Source organism: Tachyglossus aculeatus, chromosome 3 (genome assembly GCF_015852505.1).
Source record: "Tachyglossus aculeatus isolate mTacAcu1 chromosome 3, mTacAcu1.pri, whole genome shotgun sequence".
Taxonomy (NCBI): domain Eukaryota; kingdom Metazoa; phylum Chordata; class Mammalia; order Monotremata; family Tachyglossidae; genus Tachyglossus; species Tachyglossus aculeatus.
The window spans coordinates 19,893,123-19,915,428 of NC_052068.1; the positions used below are offsets into that span (position 1 = coordinate 19,893,123).

Sequence of the window (22,306 nt, forward strand, 5' to 3'; positions counted from 1 at the left end):
GTTACAAGGTGATCAGGCTGTCCCACGGGGGGCTCACAGTCTTAATCCCCATTTTACAGATGAGGGAACTGAGGCACAGAGAAGTGAAGTGACTTGCCCAAAGTCACACAGCTGACAGTTGGCGGAGCCGGGATTTGAACCCCTGACCTCTGACTCCAAAGCCCGGGCTCTTTCCACTGAGCCACGCTGCTTCTAATCCACACTAATGCAATCTGATTAACTTCTATCTACCTTAAAACAGTGCTTGGCACATAGTAAGTCCTTACCAAGGACCATCATTATTATTAACTTGGATCAACCCTAGCTCGTATAATAATGCTTGGCACATAGCAAGCTCTTAAGTATGAGAAGCAGCATGGCTCAGTGGAAAGAGCCCGGGCTTTGGAGTCAGAGGTCATGGGTTCAAACCCCGGCTCCACCAACTGTCAGCTGTGTGAATTTGGGCAAGTCACTTCACTGCTCTGGGCCTCGGTGACCTCATCTGTAAAATGGGGATTAAGACTGTGAGCCCCCCATGGGACAACCTGATCACCTTGTAACCTCCCCAGTGCTTAGAACAGTGATTTGCACTTAGTAAGCGTTTAGTAAATGCCATTATTATTATCTTATATCTTTTTCCTCTCCTCCTCCCCATCCCCCTGCCCTACCTCCTTCCCCTCCCCACAGCACCTGTATATACGTTTGTACAGGTAGAGAAGCAGTGTGGCTCAGTGGAAAGAGAACGGGCTTTGGAGTTAGAGGTCATGGGTTCAAATCCCGCTCTGCCACTTGTCAGCTGTGTGACTTTGGGCAAGTCACTTAACTTCTCTGCACCTCCGTTACCTCATCTGTAAAACGGGGATTAAGACTGTGAGCCCTCCGTGGGACAACCTGATCATCTTGTAACCTCCCCAGTGCTTAGAACAGTGCTTTGCACATAGTAAGCACTTAATAAATGCTATCATTATTATTACAGATTTATTACTCTATTTTTTTACTTGTACATATTTACTCTTCTATTCATTTTGTTAATAATGTGCATCTAGCTTTACTTCTATTGATTCTGATGACTTGACACCAGTCCACATGTTTTGTTTTGTTGTCTGTCTCCCCCTTCTAGACTGTGAGCTCGTTGTTGGGTAGGGACCGTCTGTATATGTTGCCAACTTGTACTTCCCAAGCACTTAGTACAGTGCTCTGCACACAGTAAGTGCTCAATAAATACGATTTAATGAATGAATGAATATCTACCCCAGCACTTACAACACTGTTTGGCACATAGCAAATGCTTAGTAGGGACCATCTCTATATGTTCTGACTTGTACTTCCCAAGTGCTTAGGACAGTGCTCAGCACACAGTAAGCGCTCAAGAAATATGATTGAATGAACAAGGACCATCATTTCTGTATTATTAACTTGTCTATACTTTAGTGCTTAGAACAGTGCTTGGCACATAGTAAGCGCTTAACAAATACCATAAATATTATTAGTAGTATTACTGTTAATAACTTGTATCTACCCCAGTGGTTAGAACAGTGCTTGGCACATTGTAAGTGCTTAACATGTACCATCATTATTATTATTAACGTGTATTTATCCGAGAGTTTAGAACAGTGCTTGGCACATAGTAAGCTCTTAACAAGTATCGAAATAATTATTATTAACTTGAATCTAAGTGCCAGCACTTAGAACAGTGATTGGCATATAGTAAGCGCTTAACAAATACCATATCAATAATAATTGCTATTATTATGTGGTTATCTACCCCAGCACTTTGCAGATTGCTTGGCTCACAGTAAGTGCTTAACAAGCTTAAATTACGTTTAAGTTGCATAACAATACAGTAAGCGTACAAGTAAGCGCTTATACATAATATATAAATATATACAATTATACATGCATACATTTACATTATACATGATACATGTATACATTTGAGCAGCACTGTTGCTTGAGCATGGGCTTGGGGATAATAATAATAACAATAATTTTGGTATTTGTTAAGCACTCACTATGTGCAAAGCACTGTTCTAAGCGCTGAGGAGGATATAAGGTGATCAGGTTTCCCATGTGGGGCTCACAATCCTAGTCCCCATTTTACAAATGAGGCAACTGAGGCGCTTAGTACAGTGCTATGCACACAGTAAGCATTCAATAAATAATAATAATAATAATGGCATTTATTATGCGCTTACTATGTGCATAGCACTGTTCTAAGTGCTGGGGAAGTTACAAGGTGATCAGGTTGTCCCACTTGGGGTTCACAGTCTTCATCCCCATTTTACAGATGAGGGAACTGAGGCACAGGGAAGTGAAGTGACTTGCCCAAAGTCACACAGCTGACAATTGGCGGAGCCAGAATTTGAACCCATGACTTCTGACTCCAAAGCCCACGCTCTTTCCACCTGAGCCATGCTGCTTCTTAATACGATTGAATGAATGAATGAGGCCCAGAGAAGTGAAATGACTTGCCCAAAGTCACACAGCTGCCAAGCGTTGGAGCCGGGATTTGAACCCATGACTTCTGACTCCAAAGCCCACGCTCTTTCCACTGAGCCATGCTGAGGTCGTGGGTTCTAATCCCCGCTCCGCCACTTCTCCGCTGTGTGACTTTGGGCAAGTCACTTCGCTTCTCCGTGCCTCAGTTACCTCGTCTGCAAAACGGGGGTTAAGACTGTGAGCCCCCCGTGGGACCACCTGATTACCCCGTATCAACCCCAGCGCTTAGAACAGTGCTTCGCACGTAGTAAGCGCTCAACAAATACCATCATTATTATTATGTATGGGATATACACGTTATAAACGCATGTTATCTATACGATAATAGAATGGTAGGCCGCAGTTACGATTGTAAGGTGCGAGAAGGGAGGCCCGATTTCTCGCCTGTCCCGCCATCGACCCCCGGCCCACGTCATCCCCTGGGCCTGGAATGCCCTCCCTCTGCCCATCTCTTCCTCCCTGCAAGGCCCTACTGGGAGCTCACCTCCTCCAGGAGGCCTTCCCAGACTGAGCCCCTTCCTTCCTCTCCCCCTCGTCCCTCCTCCATCCTCCCCCATCTTACCTCCTTCCCTTCCCCACAGCACCTGTATATATGTGTATATGTTTGTACATATTTATTACTCTATTTATTTATTTTACTGGTACCTATCTATTCTATTTATTTTATTTTGTTAGTATGTTTGGTTTTGTTCTCTGTCTCTGCACATAGTAAGCGCTCAATAAATATGATTGATGACGTCTCCCCCTTTTAGACTGTGAGCCCACTGTTTGGTAGGGACTGTCTGTATATGTTGCCAATTGGTACTTCCCAAGCGCGAAGTACAGTGCTCTGCACACCGTAAGCGCTCAATAAATACGATTGATGATGACGATGGACGTCGGAGAGCTGCCGGCGGGCAGGCGCCGTGAGCGGGCCTACTTACCCCACAGCGGATCCGAGCCGGCTGGACCACCATCGGTGTCCCCGCGGGGCTGCTGGCCAAGAGCGGGACCTGCTGCTGCGGACTTGAAGCAATCTGCCTCGAATACCGGGGGGTCTTCTCGTCCTCGGGCTCCGTGTCCGTGACCGAGTCGCAGCCAGAATCTAGGCGACCAGAAAGACCACCGTCTTCAGAATGCGGGAAGAGTAGGAGGAGGAGGGAGAACCGTAATTGATGTTCCCGCTTGGTCACTTTCCTCCCCCTCAACAAAAGCCCCAAACACATCACTAGATAGGAAACAGCTCAACACGGTAGGCAAATGAGAGTCGGAGACAGTCAGTCAGGAAATCCTGAAAGAGGATCTATATGAGAAAAGGGAAACTTGCTGAACGGCCACAAAATCTGCATCAGTAAAGCGAGTCCAGTGCAGTGGGGTTCAGGGTCCTCGCATTTATTGAGCCCTTACTGTGGGTTAGGCACCGTACTAAGCGTTTGGGAGAGTACAATGCAACAGAGTCGGTAGACGCTTACCTTGCCCACAGAAAACGTACAGTCTAGAGGACAAACTGCCCACCTAGGAGTCGAAGGCCCACCGCAGTATTTAGGTCCGTATTTTTTGTTTGTTTCTTTAATCAATCAATCAATCGTATTTATTGAGCACTAATAATGATGGCATTTGTTAAGCGCTTACTATGTGCAAAGCACTGTTCTAAGTGCTGGGGAGGTTACAAGGTGATCAGGTTGTCCCACATGGGGCTCACAGTCTTCATCCCCATTTTACAGATGAGGGAACTGAGGCACAGAGAAGTTAAGCGTCTTGCCCAAAGTCACACAGCTGCCAAGCAGCGGAGCCGGGATTAGAACCCAGGTCCTTCTGACTCCGAGGCCTGTGCTCTATCCACTAGACCGTGCTGCTTCTCAAGCAGTGGGAATGGGCAACTGTTTGGAGATTGAAACCGATGGACTCTGGTTTCACTTCTGCGTGTTAACAGGGTACCAGTTCTGCCAATTGTCAGCTGGGTGACTTTGGGCAAGTCACTTCACTTCTCTGTGCCTCAGTTCCCTCATCTGTAAAATGGGGATTAAGACTGTGAGCCCCACGTGGGACAACCTGATCACCTTGTATCCCCCAGCGCTTAGAACAGTGCTTTGCACATAGTAAGCGCTTGACAAATGCCATTATTATTATTACTACCAGTTCCCCGTCTCTGGAATTTATTTTAGTGTCCATCTATCTCCCCAGAGTGTAAGGATCTTGTCCGCCTCCTGCACCCAAATCAATCATCATCATCAATTGTATTTATTGAGCGCTTACTATGTGCAGAGCACTGTGCTAAGCGCTTGGGAAGTACAAATTGGCAACATATAGAGACAGTCCCTACCCAACATCCATCAGGTTTCCAACCCTGTGCCTACTAACTCTAGAAGCAGTGTGGCCTAATAGGAAGGACTGGGTTCTAATCCCGACTCTGCAACTTGCCTGCTGTGTGACCTTAGGCAAATCACTTAACTTCTCTGTGCTTCAGTTTCCTCAACTGTAAAATGAGGATTCGATACCCGCTCTCCCTCCTACAAAGATTGTGAATCCCACGAGGATAGGGACCGTGTCAGACCTGATTAACTTCTATCTATCCCAGCATTGAGAACCGTGCTTGACACACAGTGAGCACTTAATAAATATTATTATATTTATTATTTATTATTATATCAATCAATCAATCAATCAATCGTATTTATTGAGCACTTACTATGTGCAGAGCACTGTACTAAGCGCTTGGGAAGTACAAATTGGCAACATACAGAGACAGTCCCTACCCAACAGCGGGCTCACAGTCTAAAAGGGGGAGACAGAGAAAAAAACCAAACATACTAACAAAATAAAATCAATATAATAGATATGTACAAGTAAAATAAATAAATAAATAAATAGAGTAATAAATATGTACAAACATATATGCATATATACAGGTGCTGTGGGGAAGGGAAGGAGGTAAGATGGGGGGGATGGAGAGGGGGACGAGGGGGAGAGGAAGGAAGGGGCTCAGTCTGGATATTTAGAGAAGCAGCGTGGCTCAGTGGGAAAGAGCACAGGCTTTGGAGTCAGAGGTCATGGGTTCAAATCCTGGCCCCGCCACTTGTCAGCTGTGTGACTTTGGGCAAGTCATTTCACTTCTCTGTGCCTCAGTTCCCTCATCTGTAAAATGGGGATGAAGACTGTGAGCCCCACGTGGGGCAACCTGATCACCTTGTATCCCCCCAGTGCTTAGAACAGTGCTTTGCACATAGTAAGCGCTTAACAAGTACCATCATTATTATTAATCAATATTATTACTATTATCATTATTATAACAATCCCCGTGCTGCATGCCAGCTGTGTGACCACAGGCAAGTCGCTTCACTTTGCTGTTCAAACTTAGTACAGTGCCTGGCATATAGTAAGCGCTTAACAAATACCCATTTCCTCATTTTGTAAAATGGGGATTCAAAACCCATTTTCTCTCTCCTCATTAGACGGTGAGCCCGCTCTGGGCCAGAGTCTCTACCTGACCTGATTATCTTGTATTTATCCAAGTTCTTAGTGCTGAGCTTGGCACAGAGCAAGTGCTAAACAAATTCTAACAAATTATTCTAACAAATTCTAACAAAAATTATAACAAATTAACAAATTATTATTAGCTTTCCTCTCTCAAATGCTTATTACGGAGCTCTGCACACAACAGGTACTCAAGAAATACTACTGATTGATAGATCTTTGCTGCTTGCCCAGAGATCTATCTTTGGGAGAGAGAAAAAGTAGCCTAAGGGGGGAGATCAAGGGAAGAAAAGTTAAAGTTTTTGGAGCACAGGAGTTGCAGGTGACAGGAATAAGGAGTGGGTTCAAATCCTGCGGAAGGCAGCAAGGAAGAGAGGTCCAGAGCACCTGGGCCTGCAGAGGTAATAATAAAAATAATAATAATAACTGTGGGATTTGTTAAGCGCTTACCATGTGCCAGGCACTGATCTAAACAAGGAGGTAAATTCGAAATAATCATTCATTCAATTCATTCAATCGTACTTATTGAGCACTTACTGTCTGCAGAGCACTGTACTAAGCGCTTAATAATAATAATGGCATTTGTTAAGCGCTTACTATGTGCCAAGCACTGTTCTAAGCACTGGGGGGGATACGAGGTGATCAGGTTGTCCCACATGGGACTCACAGTCTTGATCCCCGTTTTACAGATGAGATAACTGAGGCATAGAGAAGTGAAGTGACTTGCCCAAAGTCACACAGCTGACAAGTGGCAGAGTCGGGATTAGAACCCATGACCTCTGACTCCCAAGCCGGTGCTCTTTCCACTGAGCCACACTGCTTCTCAATCAGGTTGGACATAGTCCCTGTCCCACATAGGGCTCACAGTCTTAAGTGCAAGTCGCTTTACTTCAATCAATCAATCGTATTTATTGAGCGCTTACTGTGTGCAGAGCACTGTACTAAGCGCTTGGGAAGTCCAAGTTGGCAACATATAGAGACAGTCCCTACCCAACAGTGGGCTCACAGTCTAAAAGGGGGAGACGGAGAACAAAACCAAACATACTAACAAAATAAAATAGAATAGATATGTACAAGTAAAATAGAGTAATAAATATGTACAAACATAATTCTCTGTGCCTCAGTTCCCTCATCATCATCATCAATCATATTTATTGAGCGCTTACTGTGTGCAGAGCACTGTACTAAGCGCTCATCTCTAAAATGGTGATTAAGAGTGTGAGCCTCATGTGGGACAGAGTCTGGGTCCAACCCAATTACCTTGTATCTACTCCAGCGTTTAGTACAGTGCCTGGCACAGAGTAAGCACTTAACAAATACCACAATAATAGCAATTATTTTTATTCACCTCCGTTTTACAGATGAGGGAACTGAGGCCCAAAGAAGTGAAGTGACCGGCCCGAGGTCCCACAGCAGACAAGTGGCAGTGCTGGGATTAGAACTCAGGTCCTTCTGACTCCCAGCCCTGTGTTCAACCACTAGGCCAAGCTGCTTCACTTAGTGGAAAGCAGACATAAGGAAGGACCCTGGTGTAATCATCAATCATCATCATCAATCGTATTTATTGAGCGTTTACGGTGTGCAGGGCACTGTACTAAGCGCTTGGGAAGTACAAGTTGGCAACATATAGAGACAGTCCCTACCCAACAGTGGGCTCACAGTCTAAAAGGGGGAGACAGAGAACAAAACCAAACATACTAACAAAATAAAATAAATAGAATAGATATGTACAAATAAAATAAATAAATAAATAAATAGAGTAAAAAATATGCACAAACATATATACATATATACAGGTGCTGTGGGGAAGGGAAGGAGGTAAGATGGGGGGGATGGAGAGGGGGACGAGGAGGAGAGAAAGGAAGGGGCTCAGTCTGGGAAGGCCTCCTGGAGGAGGTGAGCTCTCAGCAGGGCCTTGAAGGGAGGAAGAGAGCTAGCTTGGCGGATGGGCAGAGGGAGGGCATTCCAGGCCCGGGGGGTGACGTGGGCCAGTGGTCGATGGCGGGTTATACATGCAATCAACATTTTACAGCAATCTTGGTGACATTCATTCAATCATATTTACTGAGCGCTTCCTGTGTGCAGAGCACTGTTCTAAGCGCTTGGAAAGTGACATCCACTTTTCTTCTGGGTCCAAGGTGAGCACAAATCGACACCAGGTGTGGAATAAATAAAATTGTCAACATGTCTCATGGGGAGGGGGGTGCAATGGGATAAACAGTTTATGGGCTGGTAGCATTTTTGAGGCTATTGCAGCCTCCTCGCTGTCCTCCCTGCCTCCCATCTCTCCCCTCTCCAAGACGATACTTCGCTCTGCTGCCTGGGTCGTTTTTCTTAAAAAAAAACATTCAGTCCATATCTGCTTACTCAATCAATCAGTCAATCGTATTTATTGAGCGCTTACTGTGTGCAGACCACTGTACTAAGCGCTTGGGAAGTACAAGTTGGCAACATATAGAGACGGTCCTTACCCAACAGTGGGCTCACAGTCTAGAAGGGGGAGACAGAGAACAAAACAAAATATATTAACAGAATAAAATAAACATGTACAAGTAAAATAGAGTAATAAATACATACAAATATATATATATACATATATATACAGGTGCTGTGGGGAAGGGAAGGAGGCAAGGTGGGGGGGATGGAGAGGGGAGAGGAAGGAGGGGGCTCATACATGTGGTGGAGCCAAGATTAGAACCCATGACCTCTGACTCCCAAGCCCGGGCTCTTTGCGCTGAGCCACGCTGCTAATAATAATAATAATAATGATGGCATTTGTTAAGCGCTTCCTGAGTATGAGGCACTGTACTAAGGGCTGGGGTGGATGGACAATAATAATAATATTTGTGAAGCACTTACTATGTGCCAAGCACTGTTCTAAGCGCCAGGAGGGGGATACAAGGTAATCAGGTTGTCCCACATGGCGCTTAAAGTCTTCATCCCCATTTTACAGATGAGGGAACTGAGGCACAGAGAAGTGAAGTGACTTCTGAAGAGTTTCCAGAGATTGCCCATCCTCCTCTTCATCAAACAGAAAGTCCTTGCCTTCGGCTTTAAGGCGCTTAATCAGCTCCCCTCTCCTACCTAACGTCCCTGATCGCCTACTACGCTCCAACTGGCACACTTCGCTCCACTCATGCCAACCGCTGGGTGACTCTGGGCAAGTCACTTCACTTCTTTGTGCCTCAGTTACCCCATCTGTAAAATGGGGATTAAGACTGTGAGCCCCCCGTGGGACAACCTGATGGCCTTGTAACCTCCCCAGCGCTTAGAACAGTGGTTTGCACATAGTAAGCGCTTAATAAATACCATTAAAAAAAACCCCAAAAAACCCTCTCTCTGTACCACGATCTCGCCTATCCCAATGCCGACCCGTTGCCAACAGCCTCCCTCAGGCCTGGAACTCCCTTCTGCTTCCTATCCCCTTGGGGAAGCGGCGTGGCTCAGTGGATAGCGCACGAGCCCGGGACTCAGAAGGTCATGGGTTCTAATCCTGGCTCTGCCACGTCTGCTGTGTTACCTTGGGCAAGTCACTTCACTTCTCTGTGCCTCGGTTCTCTCATCTGTAAAATGGAGATCGAGACGGGGAGCCCCACTGGGGACAAGGACTGTGTCCAACCCGATTAGCTTATATCCTTCCCAGTGCTTAGTACAGTGCCTGGCACAGAGTAAATGCTCAGCAAATACCATAATTATTATTATTAACCAACAATCCACCCCCTCCTCACTTTCCAAACCTTCCCAATGTCACATCTCCTCCAAGAGATCTTCCCTAAGCCATTATTTACCTTCCCACCCTCTTCTCTGCATCACTCATGCACTTGGATCTATACTCTAAATCAATCAATCAATCAATCGTATTTATTGAGCGCTTACTGTGTGCAGAGCACTGTACTAAGAGCTTGGGAAGTACAAGTTGGCAACATATAGAGACAGTCCCTACCCAACAGTGAGCTCACAGTTTAAAAGGGGGAGACAGAGAACAAAACCAAACATACTAACAAAATAAAATAAATAGAACAGACATGTACAAGTAAAATAAATAAATAAATAGAGTAATAAATATGTACAGACATATATACATATATACAGGTGCTGTGGGGAAGGGAAGGAGGTAAGATGGGGGGAATGGAGAGGGGGGCAAGGGGGAGAGGAAGGAAGGGGCATTTGATATTCACCCGACCCCATCTCTACGGCATTTATGTACATCTCCTTATACTCTGCCATTTCTCTTACCTGCAATTTATTTAACGACTGTCTTCCCCTCTAGCTTGTAAGATCCTTGTGAGCAGAGACTGTCCGACAACTCTACTGCATTGTACTTTCCCAAGAACTTGGTGCAGTGCTCTTTACCCAGTAAGCGTAAACTGATTAACTGGTTAATCAATGAATCAATCAATCGCATTTATTGAGCGCTTACCGTGTGCAGAGCACTGTACTAAGCGCTTGGGAAGTACAAGTTGGCAACATATAGAGACGGTCCCTACCCAACAGTCTAGAAGGGGGAGACAGAGAACAAAACCAAACATATTAACAAAATAAAATAAATAGAATAGATGTGTACAAGTAAAATAGAGTAATAAATATGTACAAACATATATGTATATATATATATATATTATATATATACAGGTGCTGTGGGGAAGGGAAGGAGGTAAAGCGGAGGGGGACGATACGTTAGATGTAATGATGATGATGACGGTATTTGTTAAGCGCTATGTGCCAAGCACTGTTCTAAGCCTAAGAGACAGTTAAAAGCAATGACTAAAATGATGAGCACGGAAATCGCAAATCCACAGGTCCTTGGAGATGGTAGTTATAGTTAAATCTAGAAACTATAAATGCGTACCTAAATCTCTGCATTTCTGGATAACTTTGAAACTACTTGTGTAATTGCCTACCTGCTTAATTTCCTTGCCCCCTGATTTTTGAGGCTACGTTGGGCTCTCCCAAGTTGTACAGTGTTCGACACACAGTAAGCGCTCAATAAATACCACCGGGTGACTGGTTGTGTACCCCTTAAGGAGTGACAGTGGCACCTCACACGATAGGAAGAGGTGAAGGGTCAAACTGTACTAATGCAAGATGTGGTCAGGGAGTTCCCAGCATTCTGCTGGGGAATTCCCTCACCGAGACATAGGAACTCACAAGTAGGAAAAAAGGAAGGAAAATGGGGGTGGGTTGGGGTAGGGGATGAATTCATTGAGTGCCAACTGTAGGCAAAGTGCACTAGAATTAAGAGACAGTCTAATGCCCTCTTACCTTTCGCTTTTCCTTGTCCTCATCCCCCCCCCTTTTTTTCTCATATTCTGCCTGCTTCCCTTATTGATAGATTTCATTCTCATAAGAAGCCAGTAATAGTCCCCTATTTTGTAAAAAAAAAAAATATGCATACAGTAAGGGCAATGACGGAAGTAAATATGGTAAATGACAATTACGGAGTTTAGCAGATTGTCTACTTGGCACTTACGCTGGATTTTGTGGTTGCTTCTACCAATTATTTTACTTGCATGCGAGGGATCAGGGTTTACATTGCACTATTCAATGATTTCATTCCTGGGGCTTAGAAAATAAGAACATAAGCCATGTCACAATTGGGTCAAACCAGTAGTCCACTCAGCCCAATGTTGTTTTGAGAGAGGCAACAGGATGCTTAGAGGAACCATGTGATAGTTGCCCTCTTGGAGATCCAACGGTCGAACACCCTTAACTTTTCCTCTACATCTCTAAACTTCCCCTCTTGAAACTCACTATGGACAAATGAACAGATGAGTTGCAAATCCAAACCCTAAGGATGTTTTCGACCTGGACAACTGCCTTTTATTAACAAGGTCTACATGCATACTTCTGTGTATGTCTTTGGTTCAGAATCTACCACCAACTTCACTGAGTGTTCCCTGGTCATAATGATGTGGTATTTTCCCTTTTCATGACTGGGAACATCACTCCTATTCCCCTGACTGCCTTTGTCCCTCCAAACCGAAGAATCCTGATCACATCAGTATAGGCTCATAAGGAAATTGCTTGATCCCCTTTGCCGTCTAAGATGCCGTTTTTTCCATATGCTCCATTATGCCTTTGAGATAAGGGCATACTCCACGATATAGCCATAATGTGATTCTGAAAACGTGGCTGTATCATGATTGGTTGTACCGCAGGGTACATTTTCCACAAACCTCTGGAAAAGTAATAGGAATTCCTCAGCACAGTATATATTTACTAATGATATTTACTAATTTACTACTAATAATATTACTAATAATTACTAATAATAATATTTACTAATGATAAAAATGATAAAAAATACGGTATTTGTTAAGCGCTTACCACGTGCCAAGCACTACTTTAAACACTGGAGTTTAGTTTAGGTCATGGGTTCAAATCCCGGCTCTGCCAATTCTCAGCTGTGTGACTTTGGGCAACTCACTTCACTGGGCCTCAGTTCCCTCATCTGTAAAATGGGGATTAAGACTGTGAGCCTGACATGGGACAACCTGATTACCTTGTAGCCTCCCCAGTGCTTAGAACAGTGCTTTGCACATAGTAAGTGCTTAAATAATGCCATTATTATTATTATTATTATTAAATGGAGCACTGTACTAAGCACTTGGGAGAGCACAATGTAATAACAGACAAATTCCCTGCCCACAATGAGTTTACAGTCTAGAGGCCTGCAAGAACATCTACAAAGCATCTCAGAGAAGCAGCGTGGCTTAGTGGAAAGAGCACGGGCTTGGGAGTCAGAGGTCATGGGTTCAAATCCTGGCTCCGCCAATTGTCAACTGTGTGACTTTGGGCAAGTCACAACTTCTCTGTGCCTCAGTTCCCTCATCTGTAAAATAGGGATTAAGACTGTGCACCCCCCGTGGGACAACCTGATCACCCTGTAACCTCCCCAGCGCTTAGAACAGTGCTTTGCACATACTAAGCGCTTAATAAATGCCATCATTATTATTATTATCTAGAGAGCATCTCAGAGAAGCAGCTTGGCATGGTGGATAGAGCACAGGCCTGAGAGTCAGAAGGTTACGGGTTCTAATCCCAGCTCTGCCACTTAGAAGCAGCGTGGCTCAGTGGAAAGAGCCCGGGCTTTGGAGTCAGAGGTCATGGGTTCGAATCCCGACTCCACCACATGCCTGCTGTGTGATCCTGGGCAAGTCACTTAACTTCTCTGGGCCTCAGTTACCTCATCTGTAAAATGGGGATTAAGACTGTGAGCCCCACATGGGACAACCTGATCACCCTGTAGCCTCCCCAGCGCTTAGAACAGTGCTTTACACATAGTAAGCGCTTAACAAATGCCAATTATTATTATTATTGTCTGCTGTGAGACCTTAGGCAAGTCACTTCACTTCTCTGGGCCTCAGTTCCCTCATCTGGAAGGTGGGGATGGAGACGGCGAGCCCCACGTGGGACAGGGACTGTGTCCAACCCGCTTGTGTCCATCCCAGTGCTTAGTATAGCGCCTGGCACCAAGTAAGCACTTAAATACCGTAATTATTATCAGACCTGAGGTGCAGAGGCTGCTGTTGTGGAGCAGGTGCCGGCTGGCATCGAATCACCCCCACACCATCCCCCCGACAGCCAAGAAAAGTCCCTCGGAAAAAGTTACCCTCCTTAGAGGTGGATTCAGACTCTTCTAATAAGAATAATAATAATTCCACTAATTGTTAAACTCTTACTCTGTGCTAAACACTCTTCTAAGCGCTGGAGCAGATGCAAGGTAATCGGGTTGAACACAGTCCCTGTCCCACATGGGGCTCGCAGTTTTTTAGTGGAAAGAGCATGGCCTTGGGAGTCAGAGGTCGTGGGTTCTAATCCCAACTCCGCCACTTGTCTGCTGTGTGACCTTGGGCAAGCCACTTCACTTCTCTGTGCCTCAGTTACCTCATCTGTAACAATGGGGGCTAAGACTGTGAGCCCCACGTGGGACAACCTGATTACCTTGTATCTACCCCAGCGCTTAGTACAGTGTTTGGCACATACTAGGCGCTTAACAAAAACCATAATTACAATTCATTCATTCATTCATTCCATTGCATTTATTGAGCGCTTACTGTGTGCAGAGCACTGTACTAAGCGCTTGGGAAGTACAAGTTGGCAACATATAGGCCTTCCCAGACTCAGCCCCCTCCTTTCTCTCCCCCTCTCCATCCCCCCATCTTACCTCCTTCCCTTCCCCACAGCACCTGTATATATGTATATATGTTTGTACATATTTATTACTCTATTTATTTATTTATTTTACTTGTACATATCTAGTCTATTTTATTTTGTTAATATGTTTGGTTTTGTTCTCTGTCTCCCCCTTCTAGACTGTGAGCCCACTGTTGGGGAGGGACTGTCTCTATATGTTGCCAACTTGTACTTCCCAAGCGCTTAGTACCGTGCTCTGCACACAGTAAGCGCTCAATAAATACGATTGATTGATTGATTGATTGATTTATACAGAGACGGTCCCTACCCAACAGTGGGCTCACAGTCTAGAAGGGGGAGACAGAGAACAAAACAAAGCATATTAACAAAATAAAATAAGTAGAATAAATATATGCAAGTAAAATAGAGTAATAAATATTATTATTAATCCCCATTTTACTGGTGAAGCAACTGAGGCACAAGGAACTTAAGTGATCTGCCCAAGGTCCCACAACAGACAAGCGGTGGAGCCGGGATTAGAACCCATGTCCTCTGCCTCTCGAGCCCGTGCTCTTCCCACAGTGTCATGTTGCTGCTGCTTCTCCTCCTGGCAACCACCTTCTTCAATCCCTTCCTGACAGGATCCAAAAAGAAAAAGAAATGCGACTTCCTCTAAATGGTCTCGGCCCGCTTCCAGCATCCCGCAGGTATTGAAAGATGGTGTCTTTCCTCTTGGACTTCCCAAGTGCTTAGTATTTATCAGTATTTAAAGTGTACGTATTTATTACTCTATTTATTTATTTATTTTATTTGTACATATCTATTCTATTTATTTTATTTTGTTAATATGTTTTGTTCTGTTCTCTGTCTCCCCCTTCTAGACGGTGAGCCCACTGTTGGGTAGGGACCGTCTCTATATGTTGCCAACTTGCACTTCCCAAGTGCTTAGTATTTATTAGTATTTAAAGTGTACGTATTTATTACTCTATTTTATTTGTACATATCTATTCTATTTATTTTGTTAATATGTTTTGTTCTGTTCTCTGTCTCCCCCTTCTAGACTGTGAGCCCACTGTTGGGTAGGGACCGTCTCTATATGTTGCCAACTTATACTTCCCAAGTGCTTAGTATTTATTAGTATTTAAAGTGTACGTATTTATTACTCTATTTATTTATTTTATTTGTACATATCTATTCTATTTATTTTATTTTGTTAATATGTTTTGTTTTGTTCTCTGTCTCCCCCTTCTAGACTGTGAGCCCACTGTTGGGTAGGGACCGTCTCTATATGTTGCCAACTTGGACTTCCCAAGTGCTTAGCATTTACTAGTATTTCAAGTGTACGTATTTATTACTCTATTTATTTTACTTGTACATATCTATTCTATTTATTTTATTTTGTTAATAGGTTTTGTTTTGTTCTCTGTCTCCCCCTTCTAGACTGTGAGCCCACTGTTGGGTAGGGACCTTCTCTATATGTTGCCAACTTGTACTTCCCAAGTGCTTAGTATTTATTAGTATTTAAAGTGTACGTATTTATTACTCTATTTATTTTACTTGTACATATCTATTCTATTTATTTTATTTTGTTAATAGGTCTTGTTTTGTTCTCTGTCTCCCCCTTCTAGACTGTGAGGCCACTGTTGGGTAGGGACCTTCTCTATGTGTTGCCAACTTGTACTTCCCAAGCGCTTAGGACAGTGCTCTGCACACAGTAAGCGCTCAATAAATACGATTGATTGATTGATTGATTGATTTCCTCAATCCTGCTTCCCTGTGGCTTTGGCGGGCTGCAGCTTCGATGTCACTGCTGAGGTGGGAGACTAAAGGGTAGCCAGGGAACTCCTCAAGCATTGCCAGGGAGGCTTCGAGCTGCAACCCGCGGAGGCTCACACCCCTCCCAACGGGCCTGGTGGGGCCGGGGAAGTGTAAAACCAACGTGCTGGCTAAAAATAAGAGCGGCAGCGGGCCAGACCCAAGGACGTTTTGAGTCAGTCGGTGCAGGACATTGTCAGTTGCATTGTCTTCTAGCCGGTGAGCCGGTTGTTTGGCAGGGACCATCTCTATATGTTGCCGACTTGTACTTCCCAAGCCCTTAGTCCAGTGCTCTGCACACAGTAAGCGCTCAATAAATACTATTGAATGAATGAATGAATGCTGTAGCCTCAGCTGGCCACGTGGCCACTGATGGGCCGGGGAACCAGACTCGTGGATTTCTATCAGCGCTCAATAAATACGATTACTTGTACATATCTATCCTATTTATTTTATTTTGTTGGTATGTTTGGTTTTGTTCTCTGTCTCCCCCTTTTAGACTGTGAGCCCACTGTTGGGTAGGGACTGTCTCTATGTGATGCCAATTTGTACTTCCCAAGCGCTTAGTACAGTGCTCTGCACATAGTAAGCACTCAATAAATACGATTGATTGATTGATTGATTGATTGATTGAATGAATGAATGCTGCAGCCTCAGCTGGCCATGTGGCCACTGATGGGCAGGGGAACCAGACTCGTGGATTTCTATCATTTCCATTCGCTCTAGTAGAGAAGCAGTGTGGCCTAGTAGGAAGAGCACGGGCCTGGGACACAGAGGACCAGGGTTCTAATGTCAGCGCGGGACATTGTCAGTTGCATTGCCTTCTAGCCGGTGAGCCGGTTGTTGGGCAGGGACCATCTCTATATGTTGCCGACTTGTACTTCCCAAGCGCTTAGTCCAGTGCTCTGCACACAGTAAGCGCTCAATAAATACGATTGAATGAATGAATGAATGCTGCGGCCTCAGCTGGCCACGTGGCCACTGATGGGCAGGGGAACCAGACTTGTGGATTTCTATCAGCGCTCAATAAATACGATTGATTGAATCGACTGATTGATTGATTGAATTGGGGAAGCAGTGTGGCTCAGTGGAAAAAGCATGGGCTTTGGAGTCAGAGGTCATGGGTTCAAATTCTGGCTCCACCACTTGTCAGCTGTGTGACCCTGGGCAAGTCACTTCACTTCTCTGGGCCTCAGTTCCCTCATCTGTAAAATAGGGATGAAGACTGTGAGCCCCACGTGGGACAATCTGATTACCTTGTATCTACCCCAGCGCTTCGAACAGTGCTTGGCACATAGTAAGTGCTTAACAAATACCAACATTATTATTATTATTACTGAATGAATGAATGAATGCTGCAGCCTCAGCTGGCCACGTGGCCACTGATGGGCAGAAGAACCAGACTCGTGGATTTCTATCATTTCCAATCGCTCTAGTAGAGAAGCAGTGTGGCCTAGTAGGAAGAGCACGGGCCTGGGACACAGAGGACCGGGGTTCTAATGCCGGCTAGGCCAATTGCCTGCTGGGTGTCCTTGGGCAAGTCCGAGCCTCAATTTCCTCTTCTGGAAAATGGGCATTTGATACTTGCCCTCTCTCCTACTTAGACTGTGAGCCCCAGACAGGGACTGTGTCCAATGTGATTAACTTGTGCCTATCCCAGTGCTTAGAACAATGCCGGACACATAGTGACACACAGCGCTTGACATAAATACTATCCTTGGTATTATTATTATTATTATTATTAGTCCCTACCTCTCTCCTCCCAGGTTTTGGGAACACTCACCTCCGATCTCTTCCTGCTCTTTGCCATTATCCGGTTTTGCAGTCATTTCCCAGTAAGTACCATCAATCACCCCTACATTTGCATCTTTCCATTCCACCTTTCCCCGTAACCTGGGAAATATTTTGCACCCTTCTCCTCTGTTAGATTATGAGCTTTCAGTGGGCAGGGAATGTGTCTTCTATGTCTACGGCTCTGCCCACAGCAGGCGAAATATCACTACTACAGAGGAAAGGGGAAGTCGGCCGGGCCTTTGAGAGAGAGGAATTCATTCATTCAATCGTATTTATTGAGCGCTTACTGTGTGCAGGGCACTGTACTAAGCACTTGGGAAGTACAAGTCGGCAACATATAGAGACAGTCCCTACCTAACAACGGGCTCACAGTCTAGAAGGAATGAGTAGGGACTTTGAAGACTTGCTACCATTCATTCATTCAATCGTATTTATTGAGCGCTTACTGTGTGCAGAGCACTGTACTAAGCGCTTAAAAACTGGAGCCCAGGCGCCGGTTCTCCCAGCCCCAACTCTGCCCTTCCTTTTCAATTATTATTATTATATTATTGCTGTAATAATATAATAATAATGGTATCTGTAAAGCACTAGCTTTATGCCAGGCACTGTACTAAGCTCTGGGGGGAATACAAGAGAATCGAATTGAACACAGTTGCTGTCCCACATCAGGCTCACAGTCCTAATCCAATCATGGTATTTGTTTTTCAGGACTCATTATATGCCAAGTACTGTACTAAGCACTTGTACAAAGCAACTTAATTAGGTCAGACACGGACCCTGTCCCATATGGTGCTCGCATTCTGAGAAGGAGAGAGCGCATGTATTTAATCTCCATTTTACAGAACCTCAGGCCCAGGGAATCAATCAATCAATCGTATTTATTGAGCGCTTACTGTGTGCAGAGCACTGTACTAAGCACTTGGGAAGTACAAGTTGGCAACACATAGAGACAGTCCCTACCCAACAGTGGGCTCACAGTCTAAAAGGGAAGTTGTGTGAGTTGCCCAAAGTCCCCCAGCAGACAAGTGGTAGAGCCAGAATTAGAACTCAGGTCCTCTGAGTCCCCGGTCCATGCTCTTGCCACTGAGTCGCCCTGCTTCTGTGCAGCTGAGCGCCCCAGAGAGAGGGCAGAAGGGGGATGAAGCAGCGTGGCTCAGTGGAAAGAGCCTGGGCTTTGGAGTCAGAGGTCATGGGTTCAAATCCCTGCTCCACTGCTTGTCAGCTGGTGACTCTGGGCAAGTCACTTAACTTCTCTGTGCTTCAGTTATCTCATCTGTAAAATGGGGATTAAAACTGTGAGCCCCTCGTGGGACAACCTGATCATCTCGTATCCTCCCCAACACTTAGAGCAGTGCACATAGTAAGTGCTTAATAAATGCCATCATTATTATTATTATTATTATCATTATTATGAAGGAAGTTTTAGCAGATCCCTGGCCAGAGCTCCCTAGGCTTTGGTGGGGGAGGGCCAGAAGGTCATCCTTTAGCTGAGGTGGCTTCCCTGCCCTCGCCCAACATGCCCCCAACCACTGTGGACCACCCCCTTCTCCTCAACACGCTACCCGACCTTGGCTTCACAGACTCCGTCCTCTCCTGGTTCTCCTCTTATCTCTCCGGTCGTTCTTTCTCAGTCCCTTTTGCAGGCTCCTCCTCCCCCTCCCATCCCGTTACTGTGGGGGTTCCCCAAGGTTCAGTGCTTGGTCGCCTCTGTTCTCGATCTACACGCACTCCCTTGGTGACCTCATTCGCTCCCACGGCTTCAACTATCATCTCTACGCTGATGACACCCAGATCTAAATCTCTGCCCCTGCTCTCTCCCCCTCCCTCCAGGCTCGCATCTCCTCCTGCCTTCAGGACATCTCCATCTGGATGTCTGCCCACCACCTAAAACTCAACATGTCCAAGACTGAGCTCCTTGTCTTCCCTCCCAAACCTTGTCCTCTCCCTGACTTTCCCATCTCTGTTGACGGCACTACCATCCTTCCCGTCTCACAAGCCCACAACCTTGGTGTCATCCTCGACTACGCTCTCTCATTCACCCCCCACATCCAAGCCGTCACCAAAACCTGCCGGTCTCAGCTCCACAACATTGCCAAGCTCCGCCCTTTCCTCTCCATCCATACCACTACCCTGCTCGTTCAAGCTCTCATCCTATCCCGTCTGGACTACTGCATCAGCCTTCTCTCTGATCTCCCATCCTCGTGTCTCTCCCCACTTCAATCCATACTTCATGCTGCTGCCCAGATTGTCTTTGTCCAGAAACGCTCTGGGCATGTTACTCCCCTCCTCAAAAATCTCCAATGGCTACCAATCAATCTGCGCATCAGGCAGAAACTCCTCACCCTGGGCTTCAAGGCTCTCCTATCACCTCGCCCCCTCCTACCTCACCTCCCTTCTCTCCTTCTCCAGCCCAGCCCGCACCCTCCGCTCCTCCGCCGCTAATCTCCTCACCGTGCCTCGTTCTCACCTGTCCCGCCGTCGACCCCCGGCCCACGTCATCCCCCGGGCCTGGAATGCCCTCCCTCTGCCCATCTGCCAAGCTAGCTCTCTTCCTCCCTTCAAGGCCCTACTGAGAGCTCAACTCCTTCAGGAGGCCTTCCCAGACTGAGCCCCTTCCTTCCTCTCCCCCTCATCCCCCTCTCCATCCCCCCCATCTTAACTCCTTCCCTTCCCCACAGCACCTGTATATATGTATATATGTTTGTACATATTTATTACTCTATTTATTTTACTTGTACATATCTATTCTATTTATTTTATTTTGTTAGTATGTTTGGTTTTGCTCTCTGTCTCCCCCCTTTTAGACTGTGAGCCCACTGTTGGGTAGGGACTGTCTCTATATGTTGCCAACTTGTACTTCCCAAGCGCTTAGTACAGTGCTCTGCACACAGTAAGTGCTCAATAAATATGATTGACTGATTGATTGATGAGTAGAGGATTCCCCCTCTCATCTACTCCCTCCTTCTATTCTCCTTCTCCCCAAACCACCCTCCAGTGGGCTAACAGCCCTATCAGCACTGGTCAATAGCTCTATCAATTAGCCAGTGCTAATTAATGGGGGAAGTGGTGGCAAGGGGAAGGAGCAGAGCATACTTGGGCTGAGAGGGAGACAGTGGTGGCAGTGAGTCGGGCTGCCCAAGTGATGCAGTGAAACAGCTTTCCTACCAAAACACAGTCTGGGGGGTTTGTCTTTTCTGGGAGCTAAGTTGGGGTCTGTTTTGGGTTACTTCTGCACCGAACTTGGGGGACACCTAGTAGTTGAATCCCCTGTACCCAGAGCCCCATCTTTGCCCCCAGCCCCTACCTCTGCACTGTACTAAGCGCTTGGGAGAGTACAATGAAACAGAGCTGGTAAACACAATCCCTTTCCCCAAAGATCCCCAGAATCTAGGCAGAGAGGCAGGTAGGCAAGGGATGCCAACCGCACGAATCCCCGCGCCCATCAAGAGGCCCAACGAAGAACACAGCTACATGACCTGACAGCCATGTCCGCCTGGGCTGGACTCAAAACCTTTGGGTTGAACCTGCGATACTACAGCAGAATTTCCTGGCTGCCAATCCCCTTTCATTCGTTCAATCGTATTTATTGAGAGCTTACTGTGTGCAGAGCACTGTACTAAGCGCTTGGGAAGTACAAGTCGGCAACATATAGAGACGGTCCCTACCCAACAGCAGGCTCACAGGCTAGAAGGGGGAGAAAGAGGGAAGAGCCACTGAGGTGGCCAAGTTTAGGACAGAAGGATGACTGCTGCGGTGTCCTGGAGGCCGGAAGAAATGCAGGACTCTAGAGCTGCTTTTCAATTTGAGAGGGAGAACTGAAAATAGGCTAGTGCCACTGGCAGAGAGCCATTACCGCCATCAGCCATCTCTCACTGCCTCCTTGCTGACCTCCCAGCCTCCTCTCTCTCCCCACTCCAGTTTGTACTTCACTCTGTTGCCTGGATCATTTTTCTACAAAAACATTCAGGATATGCCATCCCGTTCCTCAAAAAACTCCAGTGGTTGCCCATCCACCTCCGCATCAAACAAGAACTCCTCACTATTGGCTTTATAGCAGTCTACCACTTTGCGCCCTCCTACCTCTCCTCGCTACTCTCAGTCTACAACCCAGCCCGCACACTTCGCTTCTCTAGTGCAAACCTTCTCACTCGATCTCGCCTCTTTCACCGTTGACCCCTAGCCCACATCCTGTCTCTGGCCTGGAATGCCCTCCCTTTTGAAATCTGACAATGACTCTCCCCTCTGTCAAAGCCTTATTGAAGGCCCATCTCCTCCATGAGGCCTTCCCAGACTGAGCCCCTCCTTTCCTCTTCAACCACTGCATCGCCCTGACTTGCTCCTTTGTTCCTTCCCCTCTCCCAGCCCCACTATAGTTTATTTATTTTTATTGATGTCTGTCTCTCCCTCTTTTGACTGTAAGCTCGCTGAGGGCAGGGAATTTCATTCAGTCATCAGTCAGTCATTCAATCGTATTTATTGAGCGCTTACTGTGTACAGAGCACTGTACTAAGCACTTGGAAAGTACAATTCGGCAACAAATAGAGACAATTCCTACCCAACAAGGGGCTCACTCACAGTCTAGAAGGGGAGAGACAGACAACAAAACAAAACAAGTGGACAGGCATCAACA

The 22,306-nt window shown here is 45.9% G+C and overlaps 1 protein-coding gene across 1 annotated transcript in view; it reads right to left on the reverse strand.

The window, feature by feature from the left end:
* PIK3AP1 (phosphoinositide-3-kinase adaptor protein 1) overlaps positions 1 to 22,306 on the reverse strand; it is a 197,880-nt gene that overhangs the window by 79,712 nt on the left and 95,862 nt on the right. The window contains exon 3 of the mRNA XM_038743874.1: positions 3,402 to 3,562. Within this exon, the coding sequence (XP_038599802.1) occupies positions 3,402 to 3,562 (161 nt within the window). The remainder of the gene's footprint in view (positions 1 to 3,401; positions 3,563 to 22,306) is intronic.